Source organism: Euleptes europaea, chromosome 3, assembly GCF_029931775.1.
Source record: "Euleptes europaea isolate rEulEur1 chromosome 3, rEulEur1.hap1, whole genome shotgun sequence".
Lineage (NCBI taxonomy): Eukaryota > Metazoa > Chordata > Lepidosauria > Squamata > Sphaerodactylidae > Euleptes > Euleptes europaea.
In genome coordinates, this window is record NC_079314.1 from 54,692,018 (window position 1) to 54,713,582 (window position 21,565).

Genomic DNA, 21,565 nt, shown 5'->3' on the forward strand with positions numbered 1-21,565 from the left:
ACTGTGTATGGTCCTGTATTGGTCATTTATAATGAGTGTATTATCAACTCTGACATCTTTGTAATAGTTTATACTGATGGTTTTAAATGTAGCCTGCCCTGTGTTTTTAACAAACCTATTGAATAAACAAACTCGAAACTTAGTGTCAGAAGACCCTTTTCTTTGAGACTGCTATGTATGTCACTGACACAAAAATCTCAAAACAATATAATGCCCATAATATAACTGTGATTTATATAATCAGGACCAACCAAAATATCAAAATACCATAAAACAGCTTGAGCAAATTTTGGGAGTCTCCAAAACTAGGATTGCCAACCTCCAAGTGGGGCCTGGAGATCTCCCAGAATTACAACTCTAGAATACAGGGATCAGTTCCCCTGGAGAAAATCAGCTGCTCTGGAGAGTGAACTCTATGGCATAATACCCTGCTTTCCCCAGGCCCAACCCCCAAATCTCCATGAATTTCCCAACCCAGAGCTGGCAACCCTATCAAAATCTCTTCCCCAGGCTGAATGTAACCCCCAATTTAAATGTGTTTTTTTTTTATGGAAACAAGTTTCAGGTCATAATGAAAATATCTATGGCCTGTAGCTTATGCTGGATATGTTGAAATCATAATTAAATTAGGTCATGGGTGCAAAACAAATTTAATGGGACACAATGGTTAATGATTGTGCATAAGTGGGCTGCCCGGGGGCCTACCTATGACATAAACAAGTCCCACCACAGCAACCACATGGCACTCGGGATGGCTTCTCCCACAAGACATCTAGCCTTCCCACTGCTGCCAGCCAGGACCCTGCATTCCCAGTGGTGATTACACTGTTTTGGCTCAGCTGCACTAGTTCCTTTTGGGATTCTGATTTTGGGATTCGGCAGATGTGGATTGCTTTAAGGGAAGATCACTAATGTGTAGTTTGCTTTAGCTAGGAAAAAAGATTAACAATGTCAGAAAGCAATGATTTATTGACCATCTTCCAACTGATGTTCAATCACTCAATAAACTCCTAACATGTTCATGAAACCGTTACAGGCATGACTACAGTGAAATGTAATGTCTAATTTGCTACAATGGCCCCTTTTCTTTAAAGGCACTAGCTATAAATTTAAAAAAAATAGAAAGAAAGAAAAACACAACAGAGGATCAGGGTAACTCTTAAAAAACAATACGTTGCATATATGGAATTCTTTTTTTAACATACATTCATGCTTTAACTGTACAAAACCAAAACAATAATTAAAAAACCACCTTCATTTTTGGCATCACAACTGATAAAATGAGACATGCAGAGAAGATACAGTTAAAAAACAACCTCAGTGCATCATATGTCAGAATGTCTTAATGTTACATTCGCAGTACAAGGCAAAATGCACTCCCAGATAATTTCTTCAGCATTATTTATTACCATTTCTATAGTTCCTCCAGGATCTTTGGATAGTAAAGTCAATGCTTGGAGTATACGAAATTAAACTGAAATGTTATGTGCTTAGTAGTCTTCGATGTACAGCAGGGCCCAAGAATCAGCTGTATGGATTCACTGTTCAATTTCAAGGCTATCCATCTTTAAATCAGGAGGTTTGAAGCTGATCACTTCTTCATATGTAAGTTCTTTTTTAAACAGGAAGAGAAAGTAACACAGGTATAAGATATGCAGATGTGTCATATCCTTAACTTATATATGTATCAAGCCTTGGAAATGACAATAAACTCAAAAAGAGCAAAATATTCAATACGAGGTAGGAAAACATGCTTGAATTTTAAAAAGAGCCTGAACATTTGATTGTTTTGCTATGCCATTAAAGCTGTATTTAAGGTTGTGTGTGTGTGTGTGATTTTTGCCATCAAGTCACAGCTGACTTATGGCGACCCCCTGGGGTTTTCAAGGCAAGAGACATTCAGAGGTGGTTTGCCATTGCCTGCCTCTGTGTGGGCTGAGAGAACTGTGACTGGCCCAAGGGGTGTACAAAGTATGGAAACATCACAAAGCATGACTGCACCAATATGTAAAAGATATTTAATTAACAATGCTTTGATTCAGCAAGAATGATGCACATAAACAACTTTCCATATATGTTGGGAAGACCTCTATGATACCCCTGCAACAAAAAGTGCATAATACTCTTTTATTTTAATGAACGATGGGAATTCATATAAGCTAGTAGACCATGGCAAGAGATCACTGTAAAGTTGTGACATTATAGTGATCGAGCAACTACTGATTTTTTTTAAAAGCCCTGTGGGCGGCATGGGGAGAAATGACAGCCATGGAAGACTAAGGAAAGAGAAAATGGTATTACAGCGGGGAGGGCTTTCAAAATGCACACCTTTCCATTCACAGAGTGTGCAAAGTTACTTGGAGTCACCTTCATTTTGGCATCACAACTGATAAAATGAGACATGCAAAGAAGACACAGTTAAAAAACAACCTCAGTGCATCATATGTCAGAATGTCTTAATGTTACATTCACAATATAAGGCCAAATGGTTTGGAAAAATGGTTTGGAAAAAACTGCAACAAATAAGGGGAAAATGCAGTCAGTGGATGATTACAGAATGACATTGTGAGGATGCTCCAAAAACTCAATGCCAGACCTCTTACCATTTATATTAGGATTAATCCGGATATTATACGTATTACAGTTAAATCATTTCAGTATAAAATAGGGCTTTATGCTGACGATACAGTTCTTTTTGTATCAGAAAGAGTTATCTCGTAATGCATTTGAACAGTTATTAAACTGTACTCTAGTATTTCAGGATATAAATTAAATCTTCAGAAATCTGACATGCTATTAGTAAATATTGAATCTTTAGAGCTACCCATTAGCTTGTATATAATGGTAACTATTTCGAGGACTATGAAATCACACTTGTGAATTTATACAGTGGAAATTTTGACCCTTATGTAATATCTAACTATATTTAGTTAGAAAAGTTATCAAAAGAAAGCTAATGACAGTTCTGTTTTCAGTTTATGTTCTGTTTTCAGGCGTTTTAAGGAAGCTAGGCCATGCACGTATTGCTGTAGAAAGAAAGACTGCTTTCACAAGGTTTTTTTTCTGTGTTGACATCCAAATGTGTGGATGCTCCAATGTCATTCTTTAATTGTTTTCCAATAGTCTTTTCTCTATCCTTGGTACAGTCTTTCTCAAACCTGCTTTACTACAATCTTTTTGGGACCAACAAAATTCAAGCATATTATCACATCATCTGGACAGAAAGGTGTGTGTTTCCCAAGGTCCTATCTACATCAGTGACCTTTTCCTTCCATTAAACTCTCATGGCCACCATTCCCCCCTCCCAACCTTCACCCCCACAGGACTTTTTGTGGACTTTTAAAACAATCAGTAGCTGCTGTAGCATTATAACAATTGCCAAGAGTTTTTCTTTTTTTAAAAAAAAAACACTAAAAAAAGCCCTCCGGTGGCACAGAGGGGAAACAATTCAGGGGAAATGGAGGTTGACAGAGGGAAATGTGCAGGAAACTCCCATCTGGAAGTTCACATTGGCAACAGAACACCTCTACATTGGCAATGGCAAAGAAAGAACAATGAATCTTTAACCATGCAGATTCAGCTAGAGAGAAAGAGACTGTGCAAATCTTCCTGCATGAAGGCACAGCAATCGACAGGAATGACAGACAAGTCCTAATTAGACAGCAGCAAGTTTAGTTGCAATTTGGGTATGTGTAACAGGCAAGAAGAATGAACAGTGGGAAGATGGTAATAAATGTAATTATTCCTCATATTTCCTTACTGTCCTTCAACCACGCAGGTTTTCAGTAAGGACAAAGGTCAAATACTGTAATATCATAAACACTAACCAATATCACATCAATTGAAAAACTAACACTCTCAAATTCAAAATTTTAACTTAAGGTTTTCCATACTACCTAAAAGCCAATGTGTTATATATAGACTTGTGAATAAATAGAAAATTCATAAAAATACAGCATCTTGGGAAGAAGATCTTTCAAACTTTCCTACCTATATTCAAAGACTTGGTAGTAGTATAAAAATATTTAGACAGATCTTCTCAAACTTTCATATAATCTATCAGAAACCACTAACTCTCAAGAGATCAGAGACTAATAGCCCACAAGCTTATAAATGACAGCTAGTTCTGTTCCACCAAAACCTTATGAATGTTCTGCATTAACTCTCTACATTATCGTAGTTTCTTCTATACTTGTATGCTTACAGTATCAGTTTTGGAGCTGCCTATGTTGGTACATTTGGCATATATTGGACTTTCAGACATTAAGGTATTAACAAAAAGTTCTTTTAAATATTTTCATTTTTTCCTTTGCTTTCCCATTGCAGAACAAAACACTTCCTTACCTTTCCATTCATCTATAACCCGTTCCTTATTCTCTATGGACTCATCATACAGCTCTGCTTCTGGTTCATCGTCAGGATCATGATATTGTACGAAGTATGGATGTGCAAGTGCTTCCGAGGCTGTTATTCTTTTATCACTGTCCAGTATAAGCATTTTTTCAAGGAGATCCACAGCTAGGATTTTAAAATTAGAACCGAATATAAAATAACCCATTTTGCTTTCTTATCCAATGAGAAGCCGTGTGTGTAGCAAGATCACTTGGAGCAAGCAGATCTGGAAATATCTAGCATATTAAGTACTTAAAATGACAATAAATATTTATAGTTATTAAAGAAATTTACACATCACACCTAATCTCAATATAACAATTATCTTCCTATTCAAGGTGCAAAGACAGAAATATGAGTTAGAAGAAAAGCACAGCATCAGAGTTATAATTCCACTTTAAATGGTACATTTTGTTATTGAGAACCACTTCCTCAACTACAAAGCATGGGGGGAAAAGGTAAAGGTCCCCTGTGCAAGCACTGGGTCATTCCTGACGCATAGGGTGACGTCACATCCCGTCGTTTACTAGGCAGACTTTGTTTACGGGGTGGTTTGCCAGTGCTTTCCCCAGTCATCTCTCCTTTACCCCCAGCAAGCTGGGTACTCATTTTACCGACCTCGAAAGGATGGAAGGCTGAGTCAAGCTTGAGCCGGCTACCTGAAACCAACTTCCGTCGGGATCGAACTCAGGTCGTGAGCAGAGCTTGGACTGCAGTAATGCACCTTACCACTCTGCACCACAGGGCTCATACAAAGCATGGTAATTCGGTTTTAAAAGACACTGGTTGTATAAGCTATGATGCTTCCCTTCAAAATGCATGAGCCACAATGAACTGGAAAGGAAAGATCCTTGCTTATGCATGCAGATGAAAGCTAATTATCTATGCATCTCATGATTTATGCACATAGGCAGCATAAATAACTGATGTGATACATGTATTTTGTAGTTGGAAAGTGTATTGTACAAAGAATCTCTCAGCCCGAGGACAGTTTATTAATTACTCATTAATTACTAGCATGACGATTGCAGACAAAAAGGCTGTGCGCATTAATGTAGTGGTAAATTCAGGAGCTCTTCACAACACCCCATAGCCATGCTCCCTGTAAGAATATACTCCATCATGAACTCTAACATATTCCACACCTTCTTGCAGTTACATTAACTTAAAAAGGGGGGGGTCAATCACAGATCTCACGCAGTAGTACGCAGAAACACAAACGGATCTGTGCTTTTTCCTCCTTCCCCTGGCTGGGGAAAATTCCCAGGCTACTCAAATTAGGAGAGGTGGTCAGTCCCCTTGCAGCTGCTTCCCCATCATCTTGTCTTGCTTGCTGGAGATGGTGGCAGCAGCAGCTGCTCCAGCCGCAGCAATGCCACCGCAACAGACCCAGCGTGCTATCAGGACCAGTACATGTACCATAAGGCACTGGCCCACTTGGTTCCAACTGTCTGTGGAGGGATAGCACTGGCTTAGAGGTCAGAGCCCCAAGGCCAGGATGAGACATTTGATTTCCAGGTAAGGCCAAGTCCCCATGTTCTTCCCCCCATGTACCCCTAGAGGCAACTTATTTAGGTACAATGGAGGGGACGGTTCCTAAAGCTCCTCCCTTTCCTTCCAGCTCAAATGCCAGCTGAAAAAGAGCACCAAGAAAAAGACTAGGGAGGTCGCTATGTGCATCCCAGTGCATTCCCTTCTTGGGGGCAAGGTTGACTTGGGGCTGCTAACTTTTCTACAGCCAAGTCACACCAACTCTTACCTAATGGATTAGCACCACGAAATACTGCTTTCAGATCCTGTGGAGGCATATATGGCAGAGATTCTATGTACTTTCTAGCCTGCAACAAAAGAAATTATATTTTCAATATAGAAGAAGAAGAGTTGGTTTTTATATGCTGACTTTCTCTGCCACTTAAGGGAGAATCAAACCGGCTTACAATCACCTTCCCTTCCCCTCCCACAACACACACCCTGTGAGGGAGGTGGGGCTGAGAGAGTTGTGACTAGCCCAAAATCACCCAGCTGGCTTCATGTGTAGGAGTGGGGAAACAAATCCAGTTTACCAGATTAGCCTCCACTGCTCATGTGGAGGAGTGGGGAATCAAACCCGGTTCTCCAGATCAGACTCCACCGCTCCAAACCACAGTTCTCAACCACTACACCACACTGGCTCTATACACAGCTGTTATGATAGTTATGGAAATAGATCTTGGGAGTGTAGCAGAAAATGAAATGAGGTTCTGCTTCATTTTCCATTTGTTTGGTTTGCTTATCTGTATGCTTTTTAACACTGTTTTTATGTGCTGCTGGATAGGAATGGTTTTGTTTCTTGCTGTGAGTAGTTAGTTCTACCGGATTGTTGCTTAATTTTTAATATTTGCTCTTCTGTGGCAAAACACTTTGAGCAGTTTTATTTTCTGGAAAAGTGGCAGACAAAATCCTCTGAAGAAATAATGTGCTGCAGAACATCACTGGAACACCACATGTCCATAAGGTTGGGCCCTCCCCATTTTTTAAAAAAACCCTGTAGGATTTCATTGTTCTACAGCTGTATCACCATAAAAGATTACCGTTCTTTATCTGTGGAGGGTAAAGTATGTTTTAATATGTATGTAAATGATAGCAAGCAGTAATTCAATCCCCAATATTTAATAGCTTGGCTAGTTCCCCGAGCAGTAACATATTCAGACTTTTTCTCCTATCAGTTTTTTTAAAATTCGCAATCAAGTACCAGCACTGCAACCAATTTATAGTCAGTCATACTTTTTATTGCATATAATCATTTATTGCATATAATCAAGTGCAAAATGGGAAGATAATTAATCCTCAATTACCATTTAATCTCACTACTGAAATATGTCTAATAGTATCGAGTGTGTATTTTGCAAACCGGGCTCTTATTATAGAAGTCCTAATACCAAGTATTTAACAAAATACAAAGGGAAATTTTGCCCACATATTCTGGCAGCTGATGGAGCGAAGTATGCTCAAAACTTTAGTGTGGATGCTCCATTGCCAGTGTGAGTGTCTCTGTATTCGAGGCACTAATAGCAGGGATACGGACAATCCTTGCCATGTGGATGCAGCCAAAGACAGATAACATTTTGTTCTTCTGCAGCTCAGTGTCTTGTGCAAATATCTGTCAGTTAAAGATTTTATGTCAATACTTGTGGAGGATTTAATGATTGCACTGCTGATACACCAGACCTACATGTTCTGATGAGATCTTCTTGAGAAGTTCCGAGCTGGGTGTCCCAACAACTTCCATAATTCGTTTTAGCTGGTCGATATCTGCAAGGAGTTAAGAAAACTCCAGGGTAAGGGGTGAAATGGCCAATAAATCACTTGCTTATATAACCTGCCAGACCTAGGCAGAATTTCTGCTTCATCGCTACTAACATCTTTGATGCAAAAAAAAAAAAAATGAACAAAAGAATGTGTGGCTCTGATGGAAAGAAGAGGATGTGAACTTAAGTGAAGGAGTTGTTTCCATAGGCAGAGGCTGCAGATCTTTCCTTGGGTTGCAAAGACTCTCTTTTGGACACGACGAGACCTTATTCTTTGACCACACCTGGGAAAACAGACTTGAAGGTGTCTGTATGGTGACAATTGCATTGATAACATAGACAACTCTGAATAGATATCTTACAGTCTTGGTCATTATGAGAATACAACATATACCGTGTTAATGTACTGAATAAAACATGTACTTGTATGGTTAAGCTATTATTCATCCAATACAGATAATTTTATATATAAGTGGGCTCATTAACAGCATTTGCCATCATTCCATTCTGTGAAAAAGTTGAAAAAACCCATATTCTTAAACCTACAGAATTCTATTCATTAGAATCCACAGTAACCCAAAGATACCAAAAGCTGGCTATGAAAAAAACAAAACATTTCCACCACAGATAGGAGGATTTCCCCCCCTGGAGCATGGCTCTGCCCCTTCTGCTGCAGCCCAAAATGCCTCTTGAAATGCTGTTCATGGTCAGCATTCTGGGCTGCATTCTGGGCTGCCGCAGAAGAGGGAAAGGCAAGAAATTTGGATTTCACAGGATTTGGATTTCACAGATTTTTTTTCCCTGCCATTCATTTTTATCTTACATGTCATCCAAGGAACTTAGGAAAGTGTACATGGTTTTCTGAGTCATGACTGAGCGGGGATCCAAATCCAGGTTTCCAGGTTCTAGTCTGACCACTGCACCACAATGGTTTTGCTCTCCCCATCTAAACAAGGCAACCTTCCCCCCTCTACCTGTGGTCTTCTGAATCCTGACTTTCATGTTCCGTATCTCCTGTGCTCCAAAACCCTTTTGGTGACGGGTGTGTGTGTGTGTGCACATGGTAGTGGGATCCTTCATCGGGTCCTGGTATTTGCAAACCCATCTCTCGTTCTTGGCTGCTACGGGTACTTTATACCAGGAGTGCCACTTTCAACATGAGAGATGCCTAGGCACACAACATGATCTTATTGCCTGTGACAAGTAGGGCTCCTGGGATGGATTACTCCAATGTTTCCACTAGTACCTGTGCTGCAGTCTCAAAGATACATTATTTTTCATTAGGTTCCAAACTGGGGAAAAAAACCAACAGGTTTATTTGCACATAGTTCTGAGTGCTCCAGAAGATGAAGACCTTGTTGTGTTTGCTGTAGGGCTTACAAATATTCTCAATACTCTTGGCAGCTCCATTACCTGAAACCCAGCAGCTACTGTCTATTTCAAGCTGCTTTTTGTATCTGAGTCAGTATTTAAATCAAGCATGGAAAACAAAGATTTTCAGGCAGCCTACTGCGGCTTAAGGACATGGTGTTGTTACTCTTTGCGATGGCTAAGGCATCCAGCTGTGAAAGACAGTTGCTTTAATTATTAGCAATGGGTTGTTTACTGTACCGATGCTTGCTAAATGACTAACACAGTCTTAAAAGCACCGCAGTTTCAAGAGCGGAGGAAGGCCTGGAGTGCATTTTTGCACTTGTATAATTCAATGGTAGGTTAAGGATACAGTCATTTCCCGGGAAAAGGGCCTTGCCTTTCAGCAACTCTGCCATGATGCATCCAACTGACCAAATGTCGACTGTCAAAACACAAAACAAACAAGGCAGGCAAACTGGAGACATTGCAAGACAAAGGTATTCCCATCCAAACCCTTCAGGTGCTTTTATTTACACCACAACACAAAGACTAAAGAATTCTTGTTCAAACTTACCTGTTTGATTGTAATGCATCCAATTCAACATGATTTCTGGGGCTCTGTACCATCGTGTTGCCACATAGCCTGTCATTTCGTCATCAGTTTGCCGGGCTAAACCAAAGTCTAAAATCTACAGAATAATCAATACAAAAATCTCCCATTATTTTATTATACATTTTCATGCAATTCTTTTTCCTGGCAATCTTGATTCATCTAAAGCCAGGGACTGGTGACTAAGCACCTCTGGTCCAAACTGAATTCAAGAGGACTTCCGGGTCGGACGGCCCCCCCCCCCCCGCAAGCGCAGAGCCGCGTTCTTGCTGCCTTGCTGCCGCGGGGCGATCAATCGGCCCCTTAAAGATCCGGCAAGCGGCACCCCTCGGTGTAAGAGGGGATGCAGACTCGGGTGCCGGTGGTGGACCCGTCATCCAAGCGATAGCCGCCTCGAAATCGGCGGCGGTCGCTCTGACGGGACTCTGCTGAATGGCCGGCGCCATCTTAAAGGAGCAGCAAGAAGCAAGCGAGGTGGGATCCGATTTTCTTCTAATTTTTTTTTAAGAATTTTTTTTTACATTTAAAATATCAACTTGGGGTGTGTGGCAGTATTGTTTTCTAAAGACTTCACTTAGAACTATCTATAGTTCTGTTACGCTCTGTTTTGAGACGCTTGGCTTTTTGCCAGCTGTGTGACGCACTTTAAAAAGTTTCTCACTAAAGCAAGAACTTGGAAATAAAAGCAAAGAGTTGGAGAACAATCAAGTGACATGGAATAATACCATTTAGGATGTCATAGTGATTGCTTTCTCTGATTGGGATTCTTTCATCTGAAATAATTTTTGTGCAATGAGCTAAAAGAAAATTTTTGCCCCCCCCCCACTCTCCTCTCTCTCTTTGGATTACAACTGCCAGTTGTTTTGTCTTCAGTCTTCACAGCTTACCAATGGGAGAAAAAGAGAAACATACCAAAGACATTCTTAAAGATACAAAGTTGGTGGTACAGCTGCCTCAGAGAAGGCCTTCAATAACTCAAATTCCAGCTAAACAGACAACGTCTCCAGTCACGTCAACATCTGTAATTGCCAAGATGCCTCCAAAAGTGAAACCTGAAGTAACACTGACTTCTGTCTTTGAACTTTTAACTAAGACTCATCAAGATGTTACAGAAATGAAGCAGGAGTTATCCCAGAATACAGCAACTACATCTCAAAATTCTGCTGCAATAGCTACTTTGCAAGACACAATTTCATCCCTGACCATCAGGCAAGATAGAGTTGAAACCAAGCTTAAGAAAAATACACAGGAAATTAAAGAAACCAAGAAGAAGGTGGATACCCTTGAGATGGCAATAGCATCCTCATCTGAAAGAGATGAAAGACAACAAGACCAGATGGCGATGATTGAGCTTAAGATAAAAGAATCTTCGTTGCGTATACGTGGTTTGAAAGAAAAAGTGGAAAATCGGGATTTACGTGGATACCTGACAGTTCTGGCAGATTTTCTACAGGAAACTGAAGAAGTAATTGCTGGGATGATTGTGACAGCTTACAGAATGAATTCTGCATATGCAACTAGAAATAAGGTACCTAAGGATTGCCTGCTTCAATTATTTTCGAGGAGTCATCGGGATTTGATACTAAACACACATTACAAGACACCACTAAAAGTTGAAGATGAGCCTTTGAGATTGATGAAAGAAATACCGGCAAGATTACTGAGGAAAAGGAAAGATTTTATGGAGATTGTTCAATGCTTAAGACTTAGTGGAATCCAATTCAGATGGGAATATCCACAGGGTATCTCCTTCACCTTCAAGGCAAAAAGGTTTAAGTATACAGAAGTGGACAAGGCGGAGCAGTTTTTAAGAAGGTATGAGGCAGATTTGGTTAAACCTACTAAACCAATCAAGCAAGTTCCAACTAGAGAATCTACAGAAGAGGAAAAGGCATCTGAAGCAGCTGGAGGTGGAGATTTGCCAATAGACTCCTCTGAGGACTCTCCAATTGATGAAGCTGAAGACTAAAGAATGGGGGGAAGGGGGGCAATAAGTGATATGGTTGTTAATGTTGAATGTGAAAAATTATGGGATCTAACTGACTTTTGATATGTTACAGGTTTTATCTTGGAACATCAATGGATTGAACTCTCCTAATAAAAGGAGGAAAATATTTCACCATCTACACAAAAGTAATGCTAACATTATTTGTTTACAGGAAACTCATATACTCCCAATGGATATATTTAGATTGGAACATGTAAGGTTGGGTACACTCTTCACGACGTGTAATAATGCTAAAAAGACTAATGGAATAGCTATGTATATACCTATCTCATTGGAACCAAGAGTTGTTTATCAAGATACGGAGGGAAGAGTTTTGTTTGTTGAAATAACATCTGGATTTCAGAAGATAATGCTTGTGGGAATATATGCTCCTAATATAAATCAAAAAATATTTTATGATAAATTAGCAATATTACTAGCTGAATATGCCATAGAAAAAATGATTTGGATGGGGGATTTCAATGGTGTTAAACTACCTAAGATAGATAGATCTGGGAAGAAGAAAAAAGTGGCTAATGAAGGAAAATTGCCAGGGGTCTTTGATGCTCTTACTGATCAATGGAATATGTTTGATGTTTGGAGATTGGCACATGGAAATAAGAAAGGTTATACTTTCTTCTCACAAAGACACCTTACATATTCCAGAATAGACATGCTGTGGCTTTCGAAAGGCCTAATAGAGAAATCAGAGGATCCAGAGATTTTACCCAGAGTTTTGTCAGATCACAATGCTGTTTCAGTTAAAATCCAATTGGGAGATAGAGGATATAAACCCTGGAGAATTAATGATTTTCTCTTAAAAAATACTAAAATAGTTGCTAAATTGAAGATGGAAATACAGAACTATTTTAAAGAAAATACAGATAAGGGTACTCGTGAAGATATAGTTTGGGATGCTGGTAAGGCAGTAATTAGAGGATTACTAATTCAACAAAATACAAGATGGTATAGGGAAAGGGAGAACAAGAGAAAACATGTATTAGATGAAATAAAACAAGGGGAAAGATATTTAAGTAGGTTTCAAGATAAAGCAACTAAATATGAACAGAAGGTGAAGATTAGAAATTGGCAACAGCAATATGAATTTTTAATTGCAGAAGAAATTGAAAGAAAACTTATGTATAATAAACAAAGATTCTTTGAACATGCAAATAAGCCGGGAAAAATGTTAGCATGGCAACTTAAGCAGAAGGAGAAAAAAATACCAATAACTCAAATTAAAAGGAAGGGTAAGATTACAAGAATAAAAGAGGAGATACTTGAAACATTTGTAGAATTTTATACAAACTTATACAGTAAAAAGGTATCTTCAGAGGTAGAAATGGATACGTATCTTACTAAAGGAGATTGGGGGAAAATAACACAAGAAAATAAAGATTTCCTGGATCTTCCAATAACTAAAGAAGAGTTGGAAGAGGCAATAAAGAAAAGTAAATTAAATAAATCTCCCGGTCCAGATGGATTTAATGCATCTTATTATAAAATATTTAAGGACCAGTTAACCCCTTATCTATTGGAAGTAATGAACATAGGATTGATAGAAGGGATTATTCCTCAAACTTGGAAACAGGCAAATATAGCATTAATACCAAAGGCAAATTCTGATACATTGGAAGTTAAAAATTTCAGACCAATATCATTGTTAAATACTGATTATAAATTATTTGTAACAGTTTTAGCTACAAGATTAAAAAGAGTACTAAATCAAGTAATACATGAGGATCAAGCTGGTTTTTTACCAGGAAGGTTGATGAGTCAGAATGTGAGGGTAGTAATTGATCTCTTAGAATATGCAGAGCAAGATACAACACCAATAGCTTTGATATTTTTGGACGCTGAAAAAGCTTTTGATAATGTTAATTGGCAGTTTATGTTTAAGGTATTAGATTTTATGGATTTTGGTGAGAATTTTAAAACAGCTATAAAAGGAATATATACACAACAATCTGCTAACTTGATTATAAATGGGTCATTATCACCCAAAATTGAAATTCAAAGGGGAACGAGACAGGGGTGTCCTCTTTCCCCTTTATTGTTTATTTTAGTATTAGAATTATTATTGCATAATTTTAGAAAGAGTGATGTAGTTGGTGTACGAATAGGTAGAAATCATTATAAGCTTAAAGCATATGCGGACGATGTAGTATGTTTTTTGACTGATCCGATCGAACAAATTGACAGATGGAATAAAATTTTGGAGGTTTATGGAAAGCTTTCAGGGTTTAAAGTTAATAAAACTAAAACTAAGATTTTAACTAAGAATATGACTCTCTCACAACAACAAACATTAATAAAAAAGACGGGGTTTAATATTGAAAATAAAGTTAAATATTTAGGTATATGGTTAAACAATAATCTTAACTTATTTCAAGATAATTATGTGAACCAATGGCAACAGATAAAAAAGGATCTGATAAGTTGGGAAAAATTGCCATTATCACTGTGGGGAAGAATGTCAGTAGTTAAAATGATGCTATTACCTAAAATGCTTTTTCTGTTTCAAAATCTCCCAATAGTTAAGGGTGTACAGATATTTGATGTTTGGAAAAAAGATATTATGAGATTTCTCTGGGGTAAAGAAAGACACAGGATTGCATATAATAATTTAATTGAGCAAAAAGATACGGGAGGATTTGGATTACCAGATTTGGAAATGTATTATCAAGCAGCATGCTTCACCTGGATTAAAAATTGGATTCTCTTAGAGAATCCGAAACTATTAGAATTAGAAGGTTTTAAATTGAGATTCGGGTGGCATGCTTACTTGTGGTATGATAAGGAGAAAGTAAATAAAGAATTTAATTCTCATATTATTAGGAAAAATTTATTGCAAATATGGAATAAATATAAAGAAGTTTTTGAAAGTAAAACACCCGGTTGGATTAACCCTATAGAAGCATTTATGAGAAGAGGTGTACATTTAAATTTGGATTGTGATAACTACAGAGAAATAACAGAATACAAAGATGGTATATGGGTACTGAAATCAAGAGAAGAAATTCTGATTAAAGATTGGTTTATGTACTATAAACTAAGAGATGTTTTTAACAAAGATAATAAGTTGGGTTTTAATCAAACCAAATCAAAATTTGAGATTATACTATCTAAGGGAAATAAAGGATTGATAGGTAGGGTTTATAAATTACTTATAGAACTAAATTTAGAACAAGAAAGGATTAAGTTAGTGATGCTGAAATGGATGAGAGATTTAGGTTATAATATAGATTTGGAAATTTGGGAAAAGTTATGGAAAAAAGAATTTAAGTTTACAATTTCAAATGAAATAAGAGAGAATTTGTATAAAATGTTTTATAGATGGCATATAACCCCAGTATTATTAAGTAAAATGAAGAAAGATGAGGAAGCTATATGTTGGAAATGCGGTACAGAAATAGGCACATTTATGCATGTTTGGTGGTTTTGTAAAAAAATAAGGAGGTTTTGGAGATTAGTTTTGAATGAAACTAATGATCTGATTAAATCAAAAATTAAGAAAGACCCCGCTTTTTGCTTATTGGGTATACCAAAAAGAGATATGGATAAAGGTGATAGAGTCATATGTCAATATAGTTTTGCGGCAGCAAGAATTATAATTGCTAAAAAATGGAAGCAAACAAATAAACCTTCAATTAAAGAGTGGCGAGAAAAATTATGGATATATATGAGGATGGCCAAAATTACAGCTTTTTTACATGATAAAGATATGGAGGAGTTTAAATGTACATGGGTAAAGGCCACCGCATATTGGGATAAAGTGGCAAAAACGGATTTTAAAAGTATAGTTAACGAATTATAGTATAATATGATTTTAAATATGATATAATAATAGATTTTTTTCCTGATATGTCATAACACTCCATCGGAAGTCCAATGGTGGAGGGCACTGTGGTGGGGGGATGGGATTTGGATTCAGGGCACGATATGGCTTATAGACTGATTTGAATATTGTATTAACGGATAAATAGTGCGCTGAACATGTAATTTTTGTTTTTTTATGTATATGTATTTTGTTTTTTTTTTCTCTTTTCTTTTTTTTCTTTTTTTTGTGTTTATTATGAAAATAAAAAAAATTATTAAAAAAAAAACTGAATTCAAAAGAGGTTATCAGTTGGTCAACTAGAGAATTCCTACCTACTTTCTATTTCCCGAGCAGCTACAGCTGCAATATCCTACTCAATACAATGACTTGAAGAAAATCACAGAAAAGAATGAGCTAGTTTGAGTGAAAAATCATGTGTAATGTTGCTAGACAAATGCATGTGACCACACCTAAAACCCTGGCTTACACAGTTCCTGTGGCGTCCAGTATATTCCACGAATAAGCCCCTCTTAATTTCCTGGAAGAGGCCTCAAACCAGCAACAGAGAGTGTTGAACTAGGCCTGGGGAGACGCAAGTTCCCGTCCTTGCTTTGTCATATAGCCTACTGGGTGACTTTGGGCCAATCATTCTCTCCCAGTGTAACCTATCTTCCAGAATGCTTGTGTATAGCGGGTTTAGGGGAAAAGGGAAAACCATACATACTGGCATGAGCTCCTCAGCAAAAGGCAGTATAAAATGTAAAACCCAAGCCAATCTGGAAAAATCAAATTTCTATGTGAGGACTGGAAAAGCTGGTGGTGTTCTGTGGAATGGGACACAGGAGATAACTGCTGGTGGTGAGTGATGCTTGGTGTTAGGGAGCATAAGTTTTTGGAGAGTGCTTGGGAAGAAGTTACTCTGTGTTTCATCTCCCATCTCAGCAGATGTTTGATGATGGACCCATCATCTAATCAAGTGGAAGAGCATGGACTTGAGATAAAGGTTCTCAGAGTGTAAAGAAGTGGCCCCTTTAACCCTTTCCTCCTTGAATGGGTCTTTCTTGAACAAAGATGGTAGTACAGATATAAAAAATATTCAGAAGGAAAAAAGGAGACTATGTTGATTATCGTTTAACAGTAACAGAGCAGCCCACTAATTTTTGCAAGCTTTTTCTCCCATATGGTTAGCCTATTATGATCCTTGCTGGCCTTAATCTTTTTTCACCTCAGTACAAAAGTGCCATCAGGTAAAGCATCTGTATCATATCACTGAGGGTGGGATTGAATTATTTTAGCTAAGGAAAAACTGTTGTGACAAAGTTACAGGACATTGGTCTAAAATGCTTTGTTCATAATCAGTTTAATTTGCAACACCGGCCATCAAGTAGCAGCCAACGTCTGGCAACCCCATATGGTTTTCAAGGCAAGAGACAAACAGAGGTGGTTTGCTATTGACTGCCTCTGTGTAGCAACCCTGGATTTCCTTGGAGGTTTTCCATCTAAGCTTCTGAGATCTGATGAGATCAGGCTTGCCTGGGCCATCCAGGTCAGGGCAATTTCTTATATGTCCATGTACATTATCTAGTAATAATGCAGGGGGAAAGACCACACACAGACGTATGGGCCATATCAGTGAAAGCAGACAGTGAGTTATATTTTTAGTGACTTTTTTAGGCCTAGTGTCTTGATATTTATTGGCTCTGAAATATCTCACAGCAACATCCGTTCAAATCTTTTCAAGGATGGCCTAATGTATTTTTTCTTTCGACAGGTCCCATCTCAAGCATTTATACACCAGAACAGCAAAGTCACCCCATCATCCCATCCCCTGCCCCCATAATACAGTCTGTTTGTCAAGCCTTATGTCTACTTAAATTCATTGTGCTCTGAAATGGTGCCATATACAACTGGGATGGAAAATAAAGCTACATCTTTTCCTATTACATTCAGGTTTATATTTATCACCTTATCTAAAAATAAACCAGTTACATGCAGATATTTGGGTCAAGCTTTCAAGAGCATTTGAACAACCTGCGAGTTTAATTATTGTTTTGATAAGAGGCTTTAACCACCCAGGAAGTGAGCTTCACTGAAGGGTTTCAGGAACATTTAAGTGGTTTATACAGCAAAATTTCCAAACTAATCAATGTGCAGTGTACATGCACAGAAGCCACAGAATTCAGTGGAAATACTCAGGTTAATGGACTGCCTGTCACAAGGCTCTTCTTCAAATGGTGGAGGGGAGGCACAAACCTCCCCTCTGCCATAGAGACAATATCGGTGCTATACCCAATAATCATTTTTAAGATGAAAAATTAATACTTATTAGAATAGGATGCCCACTTCACAATCGAGACCATCGGCTTGACAGATGGGATGAAGTACCTCTTAAAGTGAACCAAGACAAAGATGCATTTATTATGATGAAGCAAATGTTTCAGAGGCCACAGTAGGCATGAAAAGATGCACTTTACAAAATGAACTAAAGGATACAGCAAATGTAAAAGCTAGCAAGAAATGTCATGTCAGATCAGCTTGTTTCAGTTTTTCTTCTTTGATAGTTTCACTGGTCAGAGATGTGGGAAACGAGGACTTGCAGATTGGAGGAACAGACATCCCCACCGTGATGATGTCACTTCTGGCATGACCTGGAAGTGACATTACACTGGGGGGGGGGTGATATTGCAGCTCTCACCCCAAACTCTATGGTTTGATCATGGAGTTTTGGGTGAATGCAAGAGCATCGACCTGTGTGATGACAACACTTCTAGGCTGCACTAGAAACTACTAGAAAGACAAGACCTGTGTGATGATGATACTTCTAGGCTGCACTAGAAACTACAACGTTGCACCAAGAACACCGATCACCCCCCCATTTTGCCAGACAGCGTTTCACACAATTACACACCCATTTTGCCATGGCATTTCCTCCTGCTGCCCAGCTGTGTGGCAGTGGGCAATGGGAGCTGGTGGCAGAAGACACCCCCCCCCACCGCCACCACTAGCAGGAAAGCTGGCAGCCCTAGGCAAAGGTAATGCCAAGAAGAGAGAATATGGAGGATGCCAAGAAGAGAGAACGAGGAAATAGTGTGTGGGGGGGAAAGAATACAGGATAAAATGAGGTGTGTGAGAGAGAGAGCGTGCATGTGTGCTATTATTACACTGTAATTGTAGTCGTTTTGTAATATCCATCATGCCTACTACTTGTAGGGCCTGAAAACAGAAGAACATTTTTCAGGTTTTTACAGGATTACCTTAAACATAGGACCAATTTTTTTTTTTTCACAGAATGAGCATTTTGAGCATGTTATCTGGTGAGGATTCTGACAATACAAGAATGGTTAACAGCCAAAACCAGACTCCACAAAAATCTCCACCTGTATCACATTTTTTTTTCATTTTTTTAAATTTAAAGTTTATTAATTTTTGTATATAACAATAACAAAACATAGGTTTACATAACAACATCAACTTCTTCATTCCATTTCTGGTGCATTTATAATTGCTAGCCTGTATCACATTTGCTTTAAAACTTGCACGGTTCAGAACTTCACTGAAATAATTAAAATAGCATGAATCCTACCCTTAATTCACAGTCTTCATTTACAGCTAGGTTACTAGGCTTCAAGTCCTGCAGCAGAGCAGACAGAGTATTAGTATAGTAACTATACCACTGCCCCAAGCCTGACTGATAAATACGCCTGCTGCATTATAGCACTACCACAGTGTCTTACCCGGTGAATGATCCCAGCAGAATGGATATACTATAGGAAGAAGAAGAAACAGGGAAGGTCAGTATTGAAGTCAAACATGAGCAGTGAAAGATAGCTATTAGCCATCATTCACATTGGCAAAGGTTTCTCTAAAAAGCAAAGATTTAGGGTAGCTTGCATCTGTGCAGCAAGCAGATAGGCTTTTGGGTGAGAAGTAAAAATGAGTAGCCACACCTTGGAAACACTTTCAGATATGGAAATTCAAAGTAAAATTCCAACTAGCTATGTCCTTGGTAGAGAATAAAGGGAAAGGAATGGGTGACCCATGTTGCCATCCCAGGGAAATCTATAGGTTCAGATAGTCTTCTTCATTTCCATCCCTAGGACGCTGCATTCTGAGAGGCAAACAAGCCGGGGCATTTGTGTCAAAACAGAACTAGCCCTCGGAACTGAAGCAGCAGACCTTTTCCCGGACAGTCTCCTCCCTCTTGAACGTTTTGTTCAACAGTGGCATCTTCAGGACAAGTCAGTCTTTCGCCACACTGTGAACAGAGCATCACTGCGTTCTCATTTCTCCTGAATTCTAAGGGGTAGAGGGATGGCAGGAAGTGAGGTGACATTTGGTTCACTGTAGAGCCAAAGCTTACAGACAAGACAGCGTTTCACACAATTATAGGCACTACACCCGGGTGGGAGGTACGTAATGGCAATTTATTTCATCTTTCAGAATTCTGTCCTCTCCTTTGTCATACCTTGGAAGAAAGGAGAAAAGGTAATAGTGCAGTAGTTGGGACTTTGGACTCTACTAAGAGGTATGAAGCCATGCATCCTCTTTAACCCTGTGAGGTATGAACCAGCAAGTCCCTCTCTTCCATATCTTCTTCAAGGGTAATTCATTTGTCTTCTATCAGAAATTGGGATGTTTATTGTCTTGGTACTCCAGAATGGATTGTCCCAAGTCCCCTTTCTGTTAAGTTAAGTCTGCAAGCCCTTTTTGTTTCAGATATCATTTAACAGATTTACATGGACACTTAAATTAACCGATTAAGTGCTTGTTTTGACATTATCACTTAGGTCTGCAATGTATTACTGCTCATTGAATGTTTTGTTTTTTTCAATTGACTGCTGGAATTTTCCTTCAGTGTTTTGGGAAAGGTGAGGCATAAATGTCTAACAATAAATAATGTAGGGTAAATAATGTATCCTCTATCAGTGTATTCTGCCAGTGGGTGAAGACTTTTTTGTTTCATTTGGCATACCATTATTGGCCCTCCTCTCTGATTCTGGTATGGTTTGTGTTTTTATGGAATTGTTTCATAATTTTAAATGTTGTTTTTAATTATTCAAATGTTTTAATATGTGCCTCCTTGGGGACCCTCATCAAGTGGAAAGGCAACATAAAAATGCTTTAAATAAATAAACAAAAAATAATATATTGGGGTCAAAATGCAACCCAGGAGTTCATTAAGAAAACTGTGATCCAGGGAACCATTTTTAAGTACCATAGAGAGATACAGCCCTTCCTGACAATCAGAAGACCCTCCTTGACAACCTAGAGAATATTTACATCTCTATGGAAAGATATATGCGTTGGGTAGGAAAAACATCCTGAGTATTAAAAATGTTATGAATTATTAGTTTTAGATGTTTTTAAATGTTTTCCTTTAAAGTTCCTGAAAGCCTATGATCGTTGCCTAATACCTTAGGTTCAAATCATAATTGTTGATGTTTCAACCCTCCACCTCCCCAAGTTATAGTTTTGTAAAGGAACTAACATGGTGTGATTTATTCAATATGCACAAGGGGAGGGGTGAATCTATGTAAATAAAACATTCTGCCTCATGTCAAAGTATGTTTTCAAGCTTGGGAAGTTTCAGTACTGTGAAACACGACAATTACTGCCACAGCAAGCAGTACCAGCTTTGTGGGACTTTTTCTACCCCAAGATATGTTGGAATTTGGCTTGTAGTAGAACTTATATCTCAATATGCAACATGCATAAATTTTTTACAATGTTGTTAGAAGGTTAAACAAATTATTACAAAAATATTAACGTATGTGCAATAAAAATCAACCAGAGAGATTTTCCAGCTTTGTTGAGACCTTTTAAATATAAATCAGCTTTTACCTTAAGCCCTCGAAGTAATTGGTATATAAGAAACTGTATATGGTCATCTGTCAATTTCTGGCACTTCACAATATTATTCAGGTCAGCACCCATTAAATTTGTGACAAGATACCTGTCCAAAAGAAAAAAAGATTGCATGATGTTTAAATCTACTTCTTTACAGAAAAAGTCAATTAAAAATGTGATTAATAGCAGTTAGTGCTATTTTAGAAAGTCATTCACCCCACAGCAGATCAATGACATGAAATAGTGGACAAAGCCCCATTCCATCTGCA

At 38.2% G+C, this 21,565-nt stretch overlaps 1 protein-coding gene across 1 annotated transcript in view; it reads right to left on the minus strand.

The window, feature by feature from the left end:
* Positions 1–1,240: 1,240 nt before the first annotated feature.
* The window catches only part of LOC130474219 (mitogen-activated protein kinase 11-like), a 46,959-nt gene continuing 26,634 nt past the window's right edge, over positions 1,241–21,565 (minus strand). Inside the window, exons 4-12 of the mRNA XM_056845754.1 lie at positions 21,291–21,402; positions 19,184–19,213; positions 19,033–19,080; positions 9,607–9,721; positions 9,403–9,474; positions 7,604–7,683; positions 6,152–6,230; positions 4,345–4,518; positions 1,241–1,612 (exon numbers count right to left, since the gene is read on the minus strand). Of these exons, the coding sequence (XP_056701732.1) occupies positions 1,539–1,612; positions 4,345–4,518; positions 6,152–6,230; positions 7,604–7,683; positions 9,403–9,474; positions 9,607–9,721; positions 19,033–19,080; positions 19,184–19,213; positions 21,291–21,402 (784 nt within the window). The 3' untranslated portion in view covers positions 1,241–1,538. The remainder of the gene's footprint in view (positions 1,613–4,344; positions 4,519–6,151; positions 6,231–7,603; positions 7,684–9,402; positions 9,475–9,606; positions 9,722–19,032; positions 19,081–19,183; positions 19,214–21,290; positions 21,403–21,565) is intronic.